At 41.9% G+C, this 20,484-nt stretch overlaps 1 protein-coding gene across 1 annotated transcript in view; it reads right to left on the bottom strand.

Annotated features, from left to right (window-relative positions):
• LOC100286411 (runt-related transcription factor 2) overlaps nucleotides 1-20,120 on the bottom strand; it is a 143,754-nt gene extending 123,634 nt beyond the window's left edge. The window contains exon 1 of the mRNA XM_045695491.1: nucleotides 19,304-20,120. Coding sequence (XP_045551447.1) covers nucleotides 19,304-19,358 — 55 coding nt within the window. The 5' untranslated portion in view covers nucleotides 19,359-20,120. The remainder of the gene's footprint in view (nucleotides 1-19,303) is intronic.
• Nucleotides 20,121-20,484: the final 364 nt, after the last annotated feature.

Genomic DNA, 20,484 nt, shown 5'->3' with positions numbered 1-20,484 from the left:
CAGTCCAGAGATACTGACAGTCCAGAGTTACTGACTGTCCAGAGATACTGACTGTAAACAGTTACTGACTGTCCAGAGTTACTGACAGCCCAGAGTTACTGACTATCCAGAATTACTTACAGTCCAGAGTTACTGACAGCCCAGAGTTACTGACAGCCCAGAGTTACTGATAGTCCAGAGTTACTGACAGTCCAGAGATACTGACAGTCCAGAGATACTGACAGTCCGGAGTTACTGACAGTCCAGAGATACTGACAGTCCAGAGTTACTGACTGTCCAGAGTTACTGACTGTCCAGAGATACTGACTGTAAACAGTTACTGACTGTCCAGAGTTACTGACAGCCCAGAGTTACTGACTATCCAGAATTACTTACAGTCCAGAGTTACTGACAGCCCAGAGTTACTGACAGCCCAGAGTTACTGATAGTCCAGAGTTACTGACAGTCCAGAGATACTGACAGTCCAGAGATACTGACAGTCCAGAGTTACTGACAGTCCAGAGTAACTGACAGTCCATAGTTACTGACAGTCCAGAGTTACTGACAGTCCAGAGATACTGACTGTAAAGAGTTACTGACAGTCCAGAGATACTGACAGTCCAGAGATACTGACTGTCCAGAGTTACTGACAGCCCAGAGTTACTGACAGCCCGGAGCTACTGACAGTCCAGAGTTACTGACAGCCCAGAGTTACTGACAGTCCAGAGTTACTGACAGCCCAGAGTTACTGACAGCCCAGAGTTACTGACAGTCCAGAGTTACTGACAGTCCAGAGATACTGACTGTAAAGAGTTACTGACTGTCCAGAGTTACTGACTGTAAAGAGTTTCTGACTGTAAAGAGTTACTGACAGTCCAGAATTACTGACAGTCCAGTTACTGACTGTCCAGAGTTACTGACAGTCCAGAGATACTGACTGTAAAGAGTTACTGACTGTCCAGAGTTACTGACTGTAAAGAGTTTCTGACTGTAAAGAGTTACTGACAGTCCAGAATTACTGACTGTCCATAGTTACTGACTGTCCAGAGTTACTGACAGTCCAGAGTTACTGACTGTAAAGAGTTACTGACAGTCCAGAATTACTGACTGTCCAGAGTTACTGACTGTCCAGAGTTACTGACAGTCCAGAGATACTGACAGTCCAGAGTTACTGACAGTCCAGAGTTACTGACAGTCCAGAGTTAGTGATAATCCAGTACTCTACTGGGGGTTAAACAACCAGCTTCAGTCAGCTGTTCCAGTACTATACTGGGGTTAAACAGGCAGCTTCAGTCAGCTGTTCCAGTACTCTACTGGGGGTTAAACAGCCAGCTTCAGTCAGCTGTTCCAGTACACTACTGGGGGTTAAACAGCCAGCTTCAGTCAGCTGTTCCAGTACTCTACTGGGGGTTAAACAGCCAGCTTCAGTCAGCTGTTCGAGTACTATACTGGGGCTTAAACAGGCAGCTTCAGTCAGCTGTTCCAGTACTCTACTGGGGGTTAAACAGACAGCTTCAGTCAGCTGTTCCAGTACTCTACTGGGGGTTAAACAGCCAGCTTCAGTCAGCTGTTCCAGTACTCTACTGGGGGTTAAACAGCCAGCTTCAGTCAGCTGTTCTAGTACTCTACTGGGGGTTAAACAGCCAGCTTCAGTCAGCTGTTCGAGTACTATACTGGGGGTTAAACAGGCAGCTTCAGTCAGCTGTTCCAGTACTCTACTGGGGGTTAAACAGCCAGCTTCAGTCAGCTGTTCCAGTACTCTACTGGGGGTTAAACAGCCAGCTTCAGTCAGCTGTTCTAGTACTCTACTGGGGGTTAAACAGCCAGCTTCAGTCAGCTGTTCTAGTACTCTACTGGGGGTTAAACAGGCAACTTCAGTCAAATGTTCTCCTACTATCCTGGGGGTTAAACAGCCAGCTTCAGTCAGCTGTTCCAGTACTCTACTGGGGGTTAAACAGCCAGCTTCAGTCAGCTGTTCTAGTACTCTACTGGGGGTTAAACAGCCAGCTCAGCCCCAATTCATAAGGTCCTAAACTTATTTTAGTTCTTATTGGTCAATGCCACACCAGTCAGTATTATGTCAGCCTATCAGCAGTTATCATTCCCTGGACTTTCAGTGTAGGACTACTACTGTAAGTCGCTCTGGATAAGAGCGTCTGCTAAATGACTAAAATGTAAAAAAAAATGTAAAATGTAGGACCGTAGCATGGGCAGGGCAGATGTCCCTACCCTGACGACTGGATGTTTCCCTCTGCTTCTCTTCCTCCTGTGGTCACAATACCTTCAGCACGCCTGAAAGCGATACGCCATTTGTTGGCATTTCTCACTTTATGGTACTAGGTTGTTCTCTGTGTATATTGCTCATGCTTAATATGTTAATGTTGTGTCGATGTACTTACAGTACTGTACAGTTTACGTTAGTGTATTTACTTAGTTTACCATGTCTACAAGTTCCGTAGCCTGTGTAGGCTACTGCGATGTGAACACATTTCCTGCTACAGCGCAGATCAGTGTTAAACGTTTTCTCCTTTTCTTTACAGAACCACACAATGATTGTCAGTCACCAGTCAGACTTAGAGTGGTTGTTGGATGTGTGTGAGTGGATCATCGTTATTAAACCCCCTTAAACTGGAAACACTGCTTCCTCGTTATTCTAACCCGACCCTCTGTAGTGGTCACTACCGATCTGAAACCAGCTCCTACGTTCCTACCTTTAAGGGTCCTTCCATTCTACGACCTACCCGTATTTTTCAGAGAGTAAAACAGAAGGGTAAATTAAATATTTGAAATAGAGGTATAACCCAGTGGTTGGTATAAGACGTACCTAGCCAATTTAGCTGTGATGTGTGGTTTAGGCTAAGACACTTTTAGGAGGAAATAAAAAAATGGCTGCCCGGATTAGCGCAGCAAATTATTATGAGTGACTTTTTAAGCAACCGCAACTAAATAGAGAATGTGTCCTATGACATGCTATTTTGAATTGCCTTTGCCACAAGTGCTAGTAGGCTACTCACTATGAATAGTAGCACTATGTAGATGATGTGACTGTGTTTTAGTGTTTTACAAGGGCCTATTGTTACCAGCGTAGTTACAGCGTGCTAGGTGGTTACTTCCTCCCTGAAGATTCATATTGGATAATTTTAATACTCTTTAATGCTCTCACTATGACACAATGTAGCTGGATTAAAGGGTCGCTGGATCTGAATATTGGCTGAATATAGCGCAAGGCAGTTACCATAGACTTTCAGTTATTGTGCTAACTAACGCTAGTTAGCAATTGTACTAACGCTAGTTAGCAATTGTGCTAACACTAGTAAGCAATTGTACTAACGCTAGTTAGCAATTATGCTAACGCTAGTAAGCAATTGTGCTAACGCTAGTTAGCAATTTTACTAATGCGAACAACTTCCTTCAAACTGCACACAGAGATATAAAAATGGTTTCCACAGGTTCATCTGACACTGGGAAATGAATCCTGAAGTATCCATTTAATGCTGCAGTATTACAGTGTGAAGCTTTTAATACCTTTCAGTAAAGCCATGCACTATATTCACACTTTACAATATCCAGCAACTCTTTATCCAGTTACATTCCAGTATCCTTTAATACACTCACTTATTTATGTCATAATATCGGTACATCCCAAAAGGCACCATATTCCCTATGGGCCCTGGTCCAAAGGTAGTGCACTACATAGGGAAAAAGCTATGAATTGGGACGGACATCCAGAAAATTGTGGGATAGTAGTCTCTCTGAGGGATTCTCTAAAAGGTAGTGTGTATGAGACTGCTGATTCCCCCCCTGGGGGTAGTATCAGACATCATATAAACTAACTCAACACGCTCTATTTCATACAGATGTTTACTGTTTACTGTCTGGTTTGAGCTGTTATTGTTTATTTTGAATCACAGGTCATCATTGTCGTCAGCCAATCACAGCTGTTTATCAATCATATATGGGAAATTAAATAAATGTAGAACGACAGGAGATGATACCATACTGGCCACCTGTTCCCTAGATAGGGCACTACATGGCACCCTACTCCCTATATAGTGCACTACATGGCACCCTATTCCCTAGATAGGGCACTACATGGCACCCTATTCGCTATATAGTGCACTACATGGCACCCTATTGCCTATATAGTGCAAAACATGGCACCCTACTCCCTATATAGTGCACTACATGGCACCCTACTCCTTATATAGTGCACTACATGGCACCCTATTATCTAGATAGGGCACTACATGGCACCCTTCTCACTATAGAGTGCACTACATGGCACCCTATTCCCTATATAGTGCACTACTTTTTGACCAGGACCCATTTAGACAGGGTACCGTTTGGGATGCACTCCGAGCCTTACAGTAAGTGGAGGCAGATCTCTTCACGATATCCTGACAGAGTCCTGAGGTGATGAGAGCACAGCTTCTGAAGATGAGAATTATTTATCCACTATATACTGTATATACACACACACACACACACACACACACACACACACACACACACACACACACACACACACACACACACACACACACACACACACACACACACACACACCGTAATACACAGCAGCAGTGCCTGGGGACTATCTACACTCTGCAGTGAGTTTGTTTATGCTCTCTGTTACAGGACTGTGTGTGATCTCGCTCTGCCCTATGCGTGCACACACACACACACACACACACACACACACACACACACACACACACACACACACACACACACACACACACACACACACACACACACACACACTACAGGGAAAATATCACGCGTCGTTTCTTGCTCAACAGTTTGGAAAGCAGCTGAAGCTATTGTTGTGTTTTACTACCAGGGAACTTGTTATACGTTATCAATTAATATTTTGGGAAAGTTGTAAAAACCACTGAATATAATTTGAATCTTTAGCCCAGACATCTTTATTAGAGAGTTTATTACCAGTTAGAATAGTAAAACACTTTTACTTTCTGAGTATTCTGGAGGATAAAGTAGTGACAGAGTATCAAACAGAATACTAACACCAGTAGCAAAGTATTAACCCTTACACACCAAGCAACAGAACCATTGGCTGCTGAATGAGAGGTGAATTCAGTAATTAATAAAACAGAAATCTAACAGATATGTATATACACTGAGCTTGTCTGATGCTTTAAGCACACTGTTTGCTTAAATAATTAAGTCACGCAAATGACTCAAGAGAGAGCCAGAGATCAAGATAACGAGAAGAGAAAAACCTGTTCCTGACCCGACCCTCCTCCTCCTCCTCCTCCTCCTCCTTCTCCTCCTCCTCTCGTTGCTGCTGGCCTTCACAGATTCTGTCGCTACTTGTAATAGGCTACACCAGGGGTCAGCAACCTCGTGGATTGTATTTATTTGTTATTATTTATTTTATTTATTTATCTTTATTGATCAATTTATCTTACCATTTCTACCGATCTGCATGCCAGTGATGATTTTCATAAGCACATTTTTTCATTTCTATTGCCAATTATGTATAAATAGCCAATATAAAGCCAACAAATAAAAACATTGCAAGCAGAAAATATCCTGATGAAAATAAATATCCTATAAATCACATTGGAGATTTGTTCTTTCAATCGCATTCATCTCTCTACTCTGCCTGTCTGCTACGAAACTGAAACATTGTAACTATCAATTTGGTCCGTCCCCAAGCTTGAGCTAACAAACTTGCAACATTGTATCAACTATTGTGGGCCCTCAGAGTTTCCCAGGCCAGGATAGACACAGCTGTGTTTTCGCAAGGGATAAGAAGTAATCAGGTATTTTATGACTTTTCCACTGGATCAGAGCATGATATCACGCCAAGGCTCGGTGGTTATCGAAAGGGAGAGAGTTGGAAAGATTTTTCAATTACATTAAGGAACTATTTTCAATTTCAATAGATGTAAAAAACAGACTTTGTTTACTAACTGTATGAAGTGAAAGCAACATTTTTTAAAAGAAGCTTCACAGCTCATTACTGGTGGTAAGTTAAGACATCAGAAATACATTTGAGAGCAGGCCAGGTAGCCTAGGCCTACTTCTAGACTAGTGGCGGTTGTTGCTGTTTAAGATTAGGCAGGATATGTTTTTATTTGTATGATTATGACCTTATTTCTATTACAGCATATTGGATGACTGTCATTCATATTCCATCCACCTAGTTCAATGTAACATCGATAGGTTTAGGCTACTACATGATACTAACATTTTCACTATAGCCATCATGAGGTTGCTAGAATGGAGTAATCATTCATCCAAAATAGTTGCAAACGAGAGTTTCTGTTGGACAAATTCAGGTAGGTTTATTCCCGTTTCATTCTGTTTTGCTTCTGTTTAAGAATTGTTTTTCTACAGAATCGGCAGATTCTGATGATCACCTGCACACACAGGTCACTTTCATAGCAGCCCCATACAAACATCATGATCCCTTTCATAGCAGCCCCATACAAACAGCATGATCCCTTTCATAGCAGCCCCATACAAACAGCATGATCCCTTTCATAGCAGCCCCATACAAACAGCATGATCACTTTCATAGCAGCCCCATACAAACAGCATGATCCCTTTCATAGTAGCCCCATACAAACAGCATGATCACGTTCATAGCAGCCCCATACAAACAGCATGATCCCTTTCATAGCAGCCCCATACAAACAGCATGATCCCTTTCATAGCAGCCACGTACAAACAGCATGAACCCTTTCATAGCAGCAACGTACAAACAGCATGATCCCTTTCATAGCAGCCCCATACAAACAGCATGATCCCTTTCATAGCAGCCACGTACAAACAGCATGATCACTTTCATAGCAGCCACATACAAACAGCATGATCACTTTCATAGCAGCCCCATACAAACAGCATGATCCCTTTCATAGCAGCCCCATACAAACAGCATGATCCCTTTCATAGCAGCCACGTACAAACAGAATGATCACTTTCATAGCAGCCCCATACAAACAGCATGATCCCTTTCATAGCAGCCACGTACAAACAGCATGATCACTTTCATAGCAGCCACATACAAACAGCATGATCACTTTCATAGCAGCCCCATACAAACAGCATGATCCCTTTCATAGCAGCCCCATACAAACAGCATGATCCCTTTCATAGCAGCCACGTACAAACAGAATGATCACTTTCATAGCAGCCCCATACAAACAGCATGATCCCTTTCATCGCAGCCCCATACAAACAGCATGATCCCTTTCATAGCAGCCACGTACAAACAGCATGAACCCTTTCATAGCAGCAACGTACAAACAGCATGATCCCTTTCATAGCAGCCCCATACAAACAGCATGATCCCTTTCATAGCAGCCACGTACAAACAGCATGATCCCTTTCATAGCAGCCCCATACAAACAGCATGATCCCTTTCATAGCAGCCCCATACAAACAGCATGATCCCTTTGCTTCGTTTTAATAATTTATTTTCTCATCAACCCGCTCTCCTCCTCTCACTTTTCCCCTTTGCTTGTGGACTTCAGTACACAACACAACAGCTGTCTGTGACCAGGTAAAAAAAAAAAAAATCACTATAGCCATCATGAGGTTGCTAGAATGGAGTAATCATTCATCCAAAATAGTTGCAAACGAGAGTTTCTGTTGGACAAATTCAGGTAGGTTTATTCCCGTTTCATTCTGTTTTGCTTCTGTTTAAGAATTGTTTTTCTACAGAATCGGCAGATTCCGATGATCACCTGCACACACAGGTCACTTTCATAGCAGCCCCATACAAACAGCATGATCACTGTCATAGCAGCCCCATACAAACAGCATGATCCCTTTCATAGCAGCCCCATACAAACAGCATGATCCCTTTCATAGCAGCCCCATACAAACAGCATGATCCCTTTCATAGCAGCCCCATACAAACAGCATGATCCCTTTCATAGCAGCCACGTACAAACAGCATGAACCCTTTCATAGCAGCAACGTACAAACAGCATGATCCCTTTCATAGCAGCCCCATACAAACAGCATGATCCCTTTGCTTCGTTTTAATAATTTATTTTCTCATCAACCCGCTCTCCTCCTCTCACTTTTCCCCTTTGCTTGTGGACTTCAGTACACAACACAACAGCTGTCTGTGACCAGGTAAAAAAAAACTTTTCCAATCCTTTATACCATAACCGCTAACCGCTACACACAGCCTACATCTTGTCAACGTCACCATATTAGCTAACGTCAAGTCAACATAGCTACTAGAACTAACGCATTAGTAATTCATTAGTAAACTCGCTATAATCATGCAGTAAAGTGTACACGAAAGATTCCTTGTGTTGGAGTTCCAGTGTTGGATAGCCTTAGCCAGCTAGCTAACATAAATAGTATTTCTCTCTCTTTGAGCTGCGTGTTTGAGTAGGACAAATTAGCTAAATGCATTAGCTAGCTAAGTAAGTGAAAGTGAAATAAATAAACAAATAAAACAAAATATTGTTAGCTCTCTCTCTCCCTCTATCACTCTGGGGCTTCTCCTTCATTTTTGATTTGTCCAAAACTGTTCAATTACAGTGCATTCAGAAATTACTCAGACCCCTTGACTTTTTCTTAATTTTGTTACTTTACAGCCTTATTCAAAAATTGATTAAAATAATGTTTTCCTCATCAATCTACACACAATACCCCATAATGACAAAGCAAAAACAGGTTTTTAGAAATGTTTGCAAAAATGTATAAAAGAAAACTAAAAATACCTTATTTACATTAGTATCTAGACCTTTTACTATGAAACTCGACATTGAGCTCAGGTGCATCCTGTTTCCATTGATCATCCTTGAGATGTTTCCACAACTTGATTGGAGTCCACCTGTCGTAAATTCATTTGATTGGACATGATTTGGAAAGGCACACACCTGTCTATATGAGGTCCCACAGTTGACAGTGCATGTCAGAGCAAAAACCAAGCCATGAGGTTGAAGGAATTGTCTGTAGAGCTCCGAGACAGGATTGTGTCGAGGCACAGATCTGGGGAAGGGCAGCACAAAATGTCTGCAGCATTGAAGGTCCCCAAGAACACAGTAGCCTCTATCATTCTTAATTAATTGGAAGAAGTTTGTAACCACCGAAACACTTCCTAGAGCTGGCCGCCTGGCCAAATTGAGCAACTGAGGGAGAAGGGCCTTGGTCAGGGAGGTGACCAAGAACCCGACGGTCACTCTGACAGAGATCTAGAGTGTCTCTGTGGAGATGGGAGAACCTTCCAGAAGGACAACCATCTCTGCAGCACTCCACCAAATAGGCCAGACGGTGGCCAGACAGAAGCAACTCTTCAGTAAAAGGCACATGACTGCCTTCTTGGAGTTTGCCAAAAGGAACCTGAAGAACTCTCAGACCATCTGAATATACATTTAGTATAGTTTTATCAAAAAAGTATAACTTTTTAAATATTTCACAATTTCTTTTTTTCTGGAATTCACTGAGGATGGTCCTCCTCATTCTCCTCTGAGGAGCCTCCACTGTTCTATAAGTAATCAGATGCGTGTCCTTTCTCAATGTTGACAGGAGCGCTCCAAACAAAAGACAATGAATAAGTTGACAAAACTCGTACATTTAATAAAATAAATCAAAACTTGTTCCTCACAAGTGTGAGCTCACACAAACAACGTGTCACAATCTTCAAAGACAATAGACTAAAAGGGAGACGTGTCGCTCTCGTAGTCGACAAACTATTAATTGACAAGATAAACATTTATAAACAAACTGTTCCCGAGACACCAAGACCACTCCATGCTATTATAAATAATTTGGAACATCCAGAAAAATTAATAGTAGGATTATAATAAAACAAATAAATGGAAATAATAAAACACAACAATTAATAAATTAACTACAAATACTCTATAATATTCAAGTTAGGGAATGTTGTAAAATACTTAGTATTCTATTTTTTTTTGTGCTGTATTTATAAATAGATCGAAGTAGGAAATATTTTATCCCCAAAATACAAGGACCTGGAACATAGAAGTACCTAAAGCCAAAATGAGTCAGGAATCAACAAGGTAGATTTAAAAACAAGACAAACAGAGGACATAAAAGGCACAGTATGTGGGTATGTATGGGTGTATATGTGGGGGGAGTGCGGGTGTGTAGGAAGTGTAGGAAGTGTGTTTTGTGCAATTGAAAAACTGTGATGAGTTAAGTGAGTGAGTAAGGAAATGGTTGCCAGAGCCCATTTGTGTCTGAGAGCAGGAGTTGTGACAGAGTGAGAGTCTTCACTTTTGCGCAGTAAAGGGATATTCATTTTAAAATAAAATAAAAAATACACTGTATATACAAAAGTATGTGGACACATCTTCAAAATTAGTGGATTTGTCTATTTCATTGCTGAAAGGTCTATAAAATCAAGCACACAGCCATGCAATCTCCATAGACAAACATTGACAGTAGAATGGCCTTACTGAAGAGCTCAGTGACTTTCAACGTGGCACAGTCATAGGATGCCACCTTTCCAACAATTCAGTTTGTCAAATTCCTGCACTGCTAGAGCAACAACGGCTCAGCTGCAAAGTGGTAAGCCACACAAGCTCACAGCACTGGTCCATCCAGTGCTGAAGCGCGAAGCGCGTAAAAATCGTCTGTCCTCGGTTGAAACACTCACTAGTTTCAAAATCCCTCTGGAAACAACGTCAGCACAGTAAATGTTCGTCAGGAGCTTCATGAAATGGGTTTCCATGGCCGAGCAGCCGCACACAAGCCTAAGATCACCATGCGCAATGCCAAGTGTCGGCTGGAGTGGTGTAAAGCTCGCTGCCATTGAATTCTGGAGCAGTGGAAATGTGTTCTCTCGAGTGATTAATCACAGTTCACCATCTGGCAGTCCGACGGACGTATCTGGGTTTTGCGGATGCAAGGTGAACACTACCTGCCCCAATGCATAGTGCCAACTGTAAAGTTTGGTGGAGGAGGAATCTGTTTTTCATGGTTCGGGTTAGGCCCCTTAGTTCCAGTGAAGGGAAATCTTAACGCTACAGCATACAATGACATTCTAGACGATTCTGTGCTTCCAACTTTGTGAAAGCAGTTTCCTGCTTCAGTATGACAATGCCCCCGTGCACAAAGCGAGGTCCATACATAAATGCTTTGTCGAGACTGTTGTGGAAAAACTTGACTGACCTGCACAAAGCCCTGACCTCAACCCCATCGAACACCTTTGGGATGAATTGGAACACCGACTGCAAGCCAGGCCTAATTGCCCTACTTCAGTGCCCAACCTCACGAATGCTCTTATGGCTGATTGGAAGCAAGTCCCTGCAGCAATGTTCCAACATCTAGTGGAAAGCCTTCCCAGAAGAGTGGAGGCTGTTATAGCAGCAAATGGGGGACCAACTCCATATTAATGGCAATGATTTTGATGGCTGGTCCAAATCAGTAGCATTTTCGAAACCAATGCAAATTCACTTATTTTCGTAATGGTGTACTGTGATGCCATTATGGGGTATTGTGATGTCATTACGGGGTATTGTGATGTCATTATGGCGTATTGTGATGTCATTACGGGGTATTGTGATGTCATTATGGGGTATTGTGGTGTCATTATGGGGTATTGTGATGTCATTATGGGGTATTGTGTGTAGATTGATGAAGATTATTTTTTTCATCCATTTTAGAATAAGGCTGTAAATAAACAAGGGGTCTGAAAATTTTCCAAATCCACTGTAAGTCCTAATAACCGCTGTGAGACTCGTCTTAATTACCGCTGTGACTCGTCTTAATTACCGCTGTAAGACTCGTCTTAATTACCGCTGTGACTCGTCTTAATTACCACTGTGACTCGTCTTAATTACCGCTGTGAGACTCGTCTTAATTACCGCTGTGAGACTCGTCTTAATTACCACTGTGAGACTCGTCTTAATTACCGCTGTGAGACTCGTCTTAACAACCGCTGTGTGACTCGCCTTAGTAACCGCTGTGAGACTCGTCTTAATTACCGCTGTGACTTGTCTTAATTACCGCTGTGTGACTCGTCTTAGTAACCGCTGTGAGACTTGTCTTAATTACTGCTGTGAGACTCGTCTTAATAACCGCTGTGTGACTCGCCTTAATAACCGCTGTGAGACTCGTCTTAATTACCGCTGTGACTCGTCTTAATTACCGCTGTGTGACTCGTCTTAGTAACCGCTGTGAGACTCGTCTTAATTACCGCTGTGAGACTCGTCTTAATTACCGCTGTGTGACTCGTCTTAATTACCGCTGTGTGACTCGTCTTAATTACCGCTGTGTGACTCGTCTTAATTACCGCTGTGTGACTCGTCTTAATTACCGCTGTGTGACTCGCCTTAGTAACCGCTGTGAGACTCGCCTTAATAACCTGTTAATAACCTATGTAGGAATGCTGTTCATTGAATACAGCTCAGCTTTCAACATCATAGCACCCTCCAAGCTCATCATCAAGCTGGAGGCCCTGGATCTCAACCCCACCCTGTGCAATTGGGTCCTGGACTTTCTGACGGGCTGCCCCCAGGTGGTGCAGGTAGGAAACAACATCTTCACTTTGCTGATCCTCAACACTTAAGCCCCACAAGGGTACGTGCTCAGTTCCCTCCTGTACTCACTGTTCGTCCACTACTGTGTGGCCACGCACGCCTCCAACTCAATCATCAAGTTTGCAGACGACACAACAGTTGTGGGCTTGATTACCAACAGTGGCGAGACAGCCTACTGTTGGTGAGGGAGGTGAGGGCCCTCGGAGTGTGGTGCCAGGAAAATAACCTCATACTCAACGTCAACAAAACAAAGGAGATGATCGTGGACTTCTGGAAACAGCAGAGGGAGCACCCCCCTATCCACATCGAAGGGACAGCAGTGGAGAAGGTGGAAAGTTTTAAGTTCCTCGGCGTACACATCACAGACAAACTGAAATGGTCCACCCACACAGACATTGTGGTGAAGAAGGCGCAACAGCGCCTCTTCAACTCAGGAGACTGAAGAAATTTGTCTTGTCACACAAAACCCTGATAAACCTTTACAGATGCACAATTGAGAGCATCCTGTCGGGCTGTATTACCACCTGGTACGGCAATTGTACCGCCCACAACCGCAGGGCTCTCCAGAGGGTGGTGAGGTCTGCACAACGCATCACCGGGGGCAAACTACCTGCCCTCCAGGACACCTACGCCACCCGATGTCACAGGAAGGCCAAAACGATCTTCAAGGACAACAACCACCCGAGCCACTGCCTGTTCACCCCACTACCATCCAGAAGGCGAGGTCAGTACAGGTGCATCAAAGCGGGGACCGAGAGACTGAAAAACAGCTTCTATCTCAAGGCCACCAGACTGCTAAACAGCAATCACTAACTCAGAGAGGCTGCTGCCTACATTGAGACCCAATCACTGGCCACTTTAATAAATAAATAAACTAGTCACTTTAAACAATGCCACTCTAAATAATGCCACTTTAATAATGTTTACATATCTTACATTACTCATATTATATGTTTATACTGTATTTTATACCATCTACTGCACCTTGCCAATGCCACTCGGTCATCACTCATCCAAATATTTATATGTACACATTCTGATTTGTGTGTATTAGGTAGTTGTTGGGGAATTGTTAGATTACTTGTTAAATATTACTGCACTGTCCGAAATAGAAGCAAAAGCATTTCGCTACAGTCACATTAACATCTGCTAACTACGTGTAAGTGACCAATACAATTTGATTTGATTTGAGACCTTCTGATCAGTAGCGGTGCGTGGGTAAATCACTGGGGAAGCCAAGCCAGTAAAAAAGCCATATAACAACATACACTACATATCAAAAGTATGTGGACAAGTGCTTGTAGAACATCCCAATCCAAAATCACTGGTATTAAGGTAATATCACAGGGTAATAGATACCACAATATGTTATATATATCTATACAGGGTAATAGATACCACCATATGTTATAGATATCTATACAGGGTAATAGATACCACAATATGTTATATATATCTATACAGGGTAATAGATACCACCATATGTTATATATCTATACAGGGTAATAGATACCACCATATGTTATATATCTATACAGGGTAATAGATACCACCATATGTTGTAGATATCTATACAGGGTAATAGATACCACCATATGTTATAGATATCTATACAGGGTAATAGATACCACAATATGTTATATATATCTATACAGGGTAATAGATACCACCATATGTTATATATATCTATACAGGGTAATATATACTGCATCATGTTGTAGATATCTATACAGGGTAATAGATACCACCATAAGTTATATATATCTATACAGGGTAATATATACTGCTTCATGTTGTAGATATCTATACAGGGTAATAGATACCACCATATGTTATAGATATCTATACAGGGTAATAGATACCACAATATGTTATAGATATCTATACAGGGTGATAGTTACTGATAGATGTTATAGATATCTATACAGGGTAATAGATACCACAATATGTTATAGATATCTATACAGGATAATAGATACCACCATATGTTATAGATATCTATACAGGGTAATAGATACCACAATATGTTATATGTATCTATACAGGGTAATAGATACCACCATATGTTATATATATCTGTACAGGGTAATAGATACTGCTTCATGTTGTAGATATCTATACAGGGTAATAGATACCACCATATGTTGTGGATATCTATACAGGGTAATAGATACCACCATATGTTGTAGATATCTATACAGGGTGATAGTTACTGATACATGTTATAGATATCTATACAGGGTAATAGATACCACCATTTGTTGTAGATATCTATACAGGGTAATAGATACCACCATATGTTATAGATATCTATACAGGGTAATAGATACTGCTTCATGTTGTAGATATCTATACAGGGTGATAGTTACTGATACATATTATAGATATCTATACAGGGTAATAGATACCACCATATGTTATAGATATCGATACAGGGTAATAGATACCACCATATGTTGTAGATATCTATACAGGGTGATGGTTACTGATACATGTTATAGATATCTATACAGGGTAATAGATACCACCATGTGTTATAGATATCTATACAGGGTAATAGATACCACCATATTTTATAGATATCTATACCGGGTAATAGATACCACCATATGTTATAGATATCTATACAGGGTAATAGATACCACCATATGTTATAGATATCTATACAGGGTAATAGATACCACCATATGTTATAGATATCTATACTGGGTAATAGAAACCACCATATGTTGTAGATATCTATAGAGGGTGATAGATACCACCACACGTTGTAGATATCTATACAGGATGATAGATACCACCATATGTTATAGATATCTATACAGGGTAATAGATACCACCATATGTTATAGATATCTCTACAGGGTGATAGTTAATGATACATGTTATAGATATCTATACAGGGTAATAGATACTGCTTCATGTTGTAGATATCTATACAGGGTGATAGTTAATGATACATGTTATAGATATCTATACTGGGTAATAGATACTGCTTCATGTTGTAGATATCTATACAGGGTGATAGTTACTGATACATGTTATATATATCTATACAGGGTAATAGATACCACCATATGTTATAGATATCTATACAGGGTAATAGATACCACAATATGTTATATATATCTATACAGGGTAATAGATACCACCATATGTTATATATATCTATACAGGGTAATAGATACCACCATATGTTATAGATATCTATACAGGGTAATAGATACCACCATATGTTATAGATATCTATACAGGGTAATAGATACCACCATATGTTATATATATCTATACAGGGTAATAGATACCACCATATGTTATAGATATCTATACAGGGTAATAGATACCACCATATGTTATAGATATCTATACAGGGTAATAGATACCACCATATGTTATAGATATCTATACAGGGTAATAGATACCACCATATGTTGTATATATCTATACAGGGTAATAGATACCACCATATGTTGTAGATATCTATACAGGGTAATAGATACCACCATATGTTATAGATATCTATACTGGGTAATAGATACCACCATATGTTGTAGATATCTATACAGGGTGATAGATACTGCTTCATGTTGTAGATATCTATACAGGGTGATAGTTACTGATACATGTTGTAGATATCTATACTGGGTACTATATACCACCATATGTTATAGATATCTATACAGGGTGATAGATACCACCATATGTTATAGATATCTATACAGGGTGATAGTTACTGATACATGTTGTAGATATCTATACTGGGTACTATATACCACCATATGTTATAGATATCTATACAGGGTGATAGATACCACCATATGTTATAGATATCTATACAGGGTGATAGTTAATGATACATGTTATAGATATCTATACAGGGTGATAGTTATTGATACATTTGTGTTTTAATATCTACCTTCCGCAAAAAAACAAATATCTTTGAAATGAAGAACCACTCTACATTGATGTATCATTAATCCTCTTCCTCTACATTGATGGATCATTAATCCGGAGATTCTATACTTCTGTAAATCTGTCCCGCCTCTTTCTTTCCTCTTCCCTCTTCTCTCTTCCTTCTCTCTACAATCCCAGGTTCCCCATGTGGGGTCAGGGGTTAACCTGGTAATAGCTGCTGCTGAGTGGTGGAAGTCCCTCCCTCTCCATGCGCTCTCACTGCTCATTCACTCATTGGGCAGTTAGCCGTGCTCCTTCTCTTTCTTTCTCTCTCACACACACACACACACACACACACACACACACACACACACACACACACACACACACACACACACACACACACACACACAGCTAAGTCCCTCTCTGTCATCCTCTCTGCCATCCCCTCTCTGCCACCCCCTCTCTGCCATCCCCTCTCTGCCACCCCCTCTCTGCCATCCCCTCTCTGCCATCTCCTCTGCCACCCCCGCTCTGCCACCCCCTCTCTGCCATCCCCTCTCTGCCATCCCCTCTCTGCCACCCCCTCTCTGCCATCCCCTCTCTGCCATCTCCTCTGCCACCCCCTCTCTGCCATCCCCTCTCTGCCAACCCCTCTCTGGCATCCCCTCTCTGCCATCTCCTCTGCCACCCCCTCTCTGCCACCCCCTCTCTGCCATCCCCTCTCTGCCACCCCCTCTCTGCCATCTCCTCTGCCACCCCCTCTCTGCCATCCCCTCTCTGCCACCCCCTCTCTGCCATCTCCTCTGCCACCCCCTCTCTGCCATCCCCTCTCTGCCACCCCCTCTCTGGCATCCCCTCTCTGCCATCCCCTCTCTGCCACCCCCTCTCTGCCACCCCCTCTCTGCCATCCCCTCTCTGACATCTCCTCTGCCACCCCCTCTCTGCCATCCTCTCTCTGCCACCCCCTCTCTGCCAACCCCTCTCTGCCATCTCCCCTGCCACCCCCTCTCTGCCACCCCCTCTCTGGCATCCCCTCTCTGCCATCCCCTCTCTGACACAGCTAGATTACACATGTAACACAGTTAAAACACGGTTATAACAGTTAAAACACAGATATAAAACAGTTATAAAACAGTTCTAACAAAGTTAAAACACACTTAAAACACAATTAAAAGATTTATAACACAGTTAAAACACAGTTCAAACAGTTAAACTACAAATAAAACACAGTTAAAACACGGTTATAACACAGTTATAACACAGTTATAACACAGTTATAACAGTTAAAAACACAGATATAAAACAGTTATAACACAGTTATAACAGTTAAAAACACAGATATAAAACAGTTATAACACAGTTATAACAAAGTTAAAACACACTTAAAACACAATTAAAACAGTTATAACACAGTTAAAACACAGTTCTAACAGTTAAACTACAAATAAAACACAGTTAAAACAGTTAAAACACAACAGTTATGTGATCACCACAGATACAGTGTTCCTATGTTCTCTCCAATGCTCCTCCATAATTACTTTTTGTTCTTGACTGATTGTTTACATTGTTTGGAAATGTCTTTCCTGAGAGTTTTTTGGTTCTATACGTTCTCGAGCTTTAAATTAACATGTCATCTCAGTCTTCAGAGATGTCTACTAACAACTTCACGGAGCTCGTTATCTCGCAGTCAGGCTTTTAGATGGATCATATTTACATGCCACAAATCACAAAATGAGAGTTTATGTTACTGCAAAATATTCCTTGACCTTAGCTGATCCCCTCACCAAACCCCTAATCCACACCCCCTAACCTTGACGCTAACCGAAACCCAGACCCCAAACCCCTGACCTTGACGCTAACCCAAACCCCTGACCTTGACCATAACCCAACTCACAATACAGTCACACGGTAGAGTAACACAGTAGAATAACACAGTACAGCAACACAGTAACACAGCAGAATAACACAGTAGAGTAACACAGTAGAGTAACACAGTAGAAAAACACAGTAGAGAAACACAGTGGAGTAACAGAGTAACACAGTAGAGTAACACAGTAGAGTAACACAGTAACACAGTAGAGTAACACAGTAGAGTAACACAGTAGAATAACACAGTAGGGTAACACAGTAGAGTAACACAGTAGAATAACACAGTAGAATAACACAGTAGAATTAACACAGTAGAGTAACACAGTAGATTAACACAGTAGAGTAACACAGTAGAGTAAAACAGTAGATTAACACAGTAGAATAACACAGTAGAATAACACAGTGGAGTAACACAGTAGAATAACACAGTATAATAACACAGTGGAGTAACACAGTAACACAGTAGAGTAACACAGTAGAATAAGACAGTAGAATAACACAGTAGAATAACACAGTAGAGTAAGACAGTAACACAGTCGAGTAACACAGTCGAGTAACACAGTCGAGTAACACAGTAGAATAACACAGTAGAATAACACAGTAGAATAACACAGTTGAGTAACACAGTAGAGGAAAACAGTAGATTAACACAGTAGAATAACACAGTAGAGTAACACGGTGGAATAACACAGTAGAATAACACAGTAGAGTAACACGGTGGAATAACACAGTAGAATAACACAGTAGAGGAACACAGTAGAGGAACACAGTAGATTAACACAGTAGAATAACACAGTAGAGTAACACAGTAGAATAACACAGTAGAGTAACACAGTAACACAGTAGAATAACACAGTAGAGTAACACAGTAGAATAACTCAGTAGAGTAACACAGTAGAATAACACAGTAGAATAACACAGTAGAGTAACATAGTAGAATAACACAGTAGAGTAACACAGTAGTTTAACACAGTAGAGTAACACAGTAGAATACCACAGTAGAATACCACAGTAGAATACCACACCAGAATAACACTGTAAAGTCTTGTACTCACCCCAGAAGTTCTGTTGCCATGGTGTAACTGTACTGAATAGACTGTTCGATGCCATGAGCCCTACTGGTTGCTGTGAAATCCAGCCTTGTGGTTCCACTGTGGTTAGCCTGACCCTTGGCCCCTGACCAAATGGCCTCTAGATCCTAAACCAAGAGCACGTACCACGGAGAAAAGAACAAAACCATTCACAAGAAACTCTTTCTGGTATCAGTAATTCAGACGACCACATGAAAAAGACAAGGTCTGGACGGGTTGGAATTAACAGAAGGTCTGGTAGGGGTGTGGAAGGCTCTAGCAGGGTGAGCGTGGACGAGTTGGAACGTCCCTACTGGCTAAGGTAGCGCTGCTCTGCGTAGCGCCTGCGACTGGTGATGACCCGATCACATTAACCATTTACACTCCAGAGGTCTGTCTGTTACCCAGAGGGCTGAGCGTTTTTGTGTGGTTCCTGGGAGGCGAGGAGAGCGGAGCCTCACTCACACTACCCGACAGACAGACACCAGCTTTAAACTTTGTCTCCTTCCTCCTGCAGTCACTGGATAGACCCGGTCACATGATCCTGATGTCATCACTGAACAACGGTTGACTGGGACAACCTACCACCCAAAGGCTTTCTTTTCTCCTCTCTTGTCGCTTCCTCCTTCTCCGTTCGGAGGGTGGGTGGTGGTCTCCAGGCTCGGGGGGCTGGAGGGTCTGTCTCTCCCAGGAGTAGAGCCTTCAGAGCGGGCACAGTGGCTCACTGACTCAGCCTCTGTCAGCGTATGGAGAACACACAGCACCTTACACTTCTACCCCTTCACTCCCATCTACCACCCTCGCTTTCTCTCTCTCTCTCTCTCTCTCTCTCTCTCTCTCTCTCTCTCTCTCTCTCTCTCTCTCTCTCTCTCTCTCCATCTCTCCCTCTCTCTCTCTCTCTCTCTCTCTCTCTCTGTCTCTCTCTCACTGTCTCTCTCTCTCTCTCTCTCTCTCTCTCTCTCTGTCTCGCTCTCTCTCTCTCTTTCTTTCTGTGTGAGCGTGACTGTTTGTGTGTGTGTGTGTGTGTGTGTGTGTGTGTGTGTGTGTGTGTGTGTGTGTGTGTGTGTGTGTGTGTGTGTGTGTGTGTGTGTGTGTGTGTGTGTGTGTGTGTGTGTGTGTGTGTGTGTGTGTGTGTGAGAGAGACAGTGTGTGTGTATGTGTGTGTG

Source organism: Salmo salar, chromosome ssa15, assembly GCF_905237065.1.
Source record: "Salmo salar chromosome ssa15, Ssal_v3.1, whole genome shotgun sequence".
In the NCBI taxonomy this organism is placed as follows: domain Eukaryota; kingdom Metazoa; phylum Chordata; class Actinopteri; order Salmoniformes; family Salmonidae; genus Salmo; species Salmo salar.
This window is presented reverse-complemented; position numbering and strand designations above follow the sequence as displayed.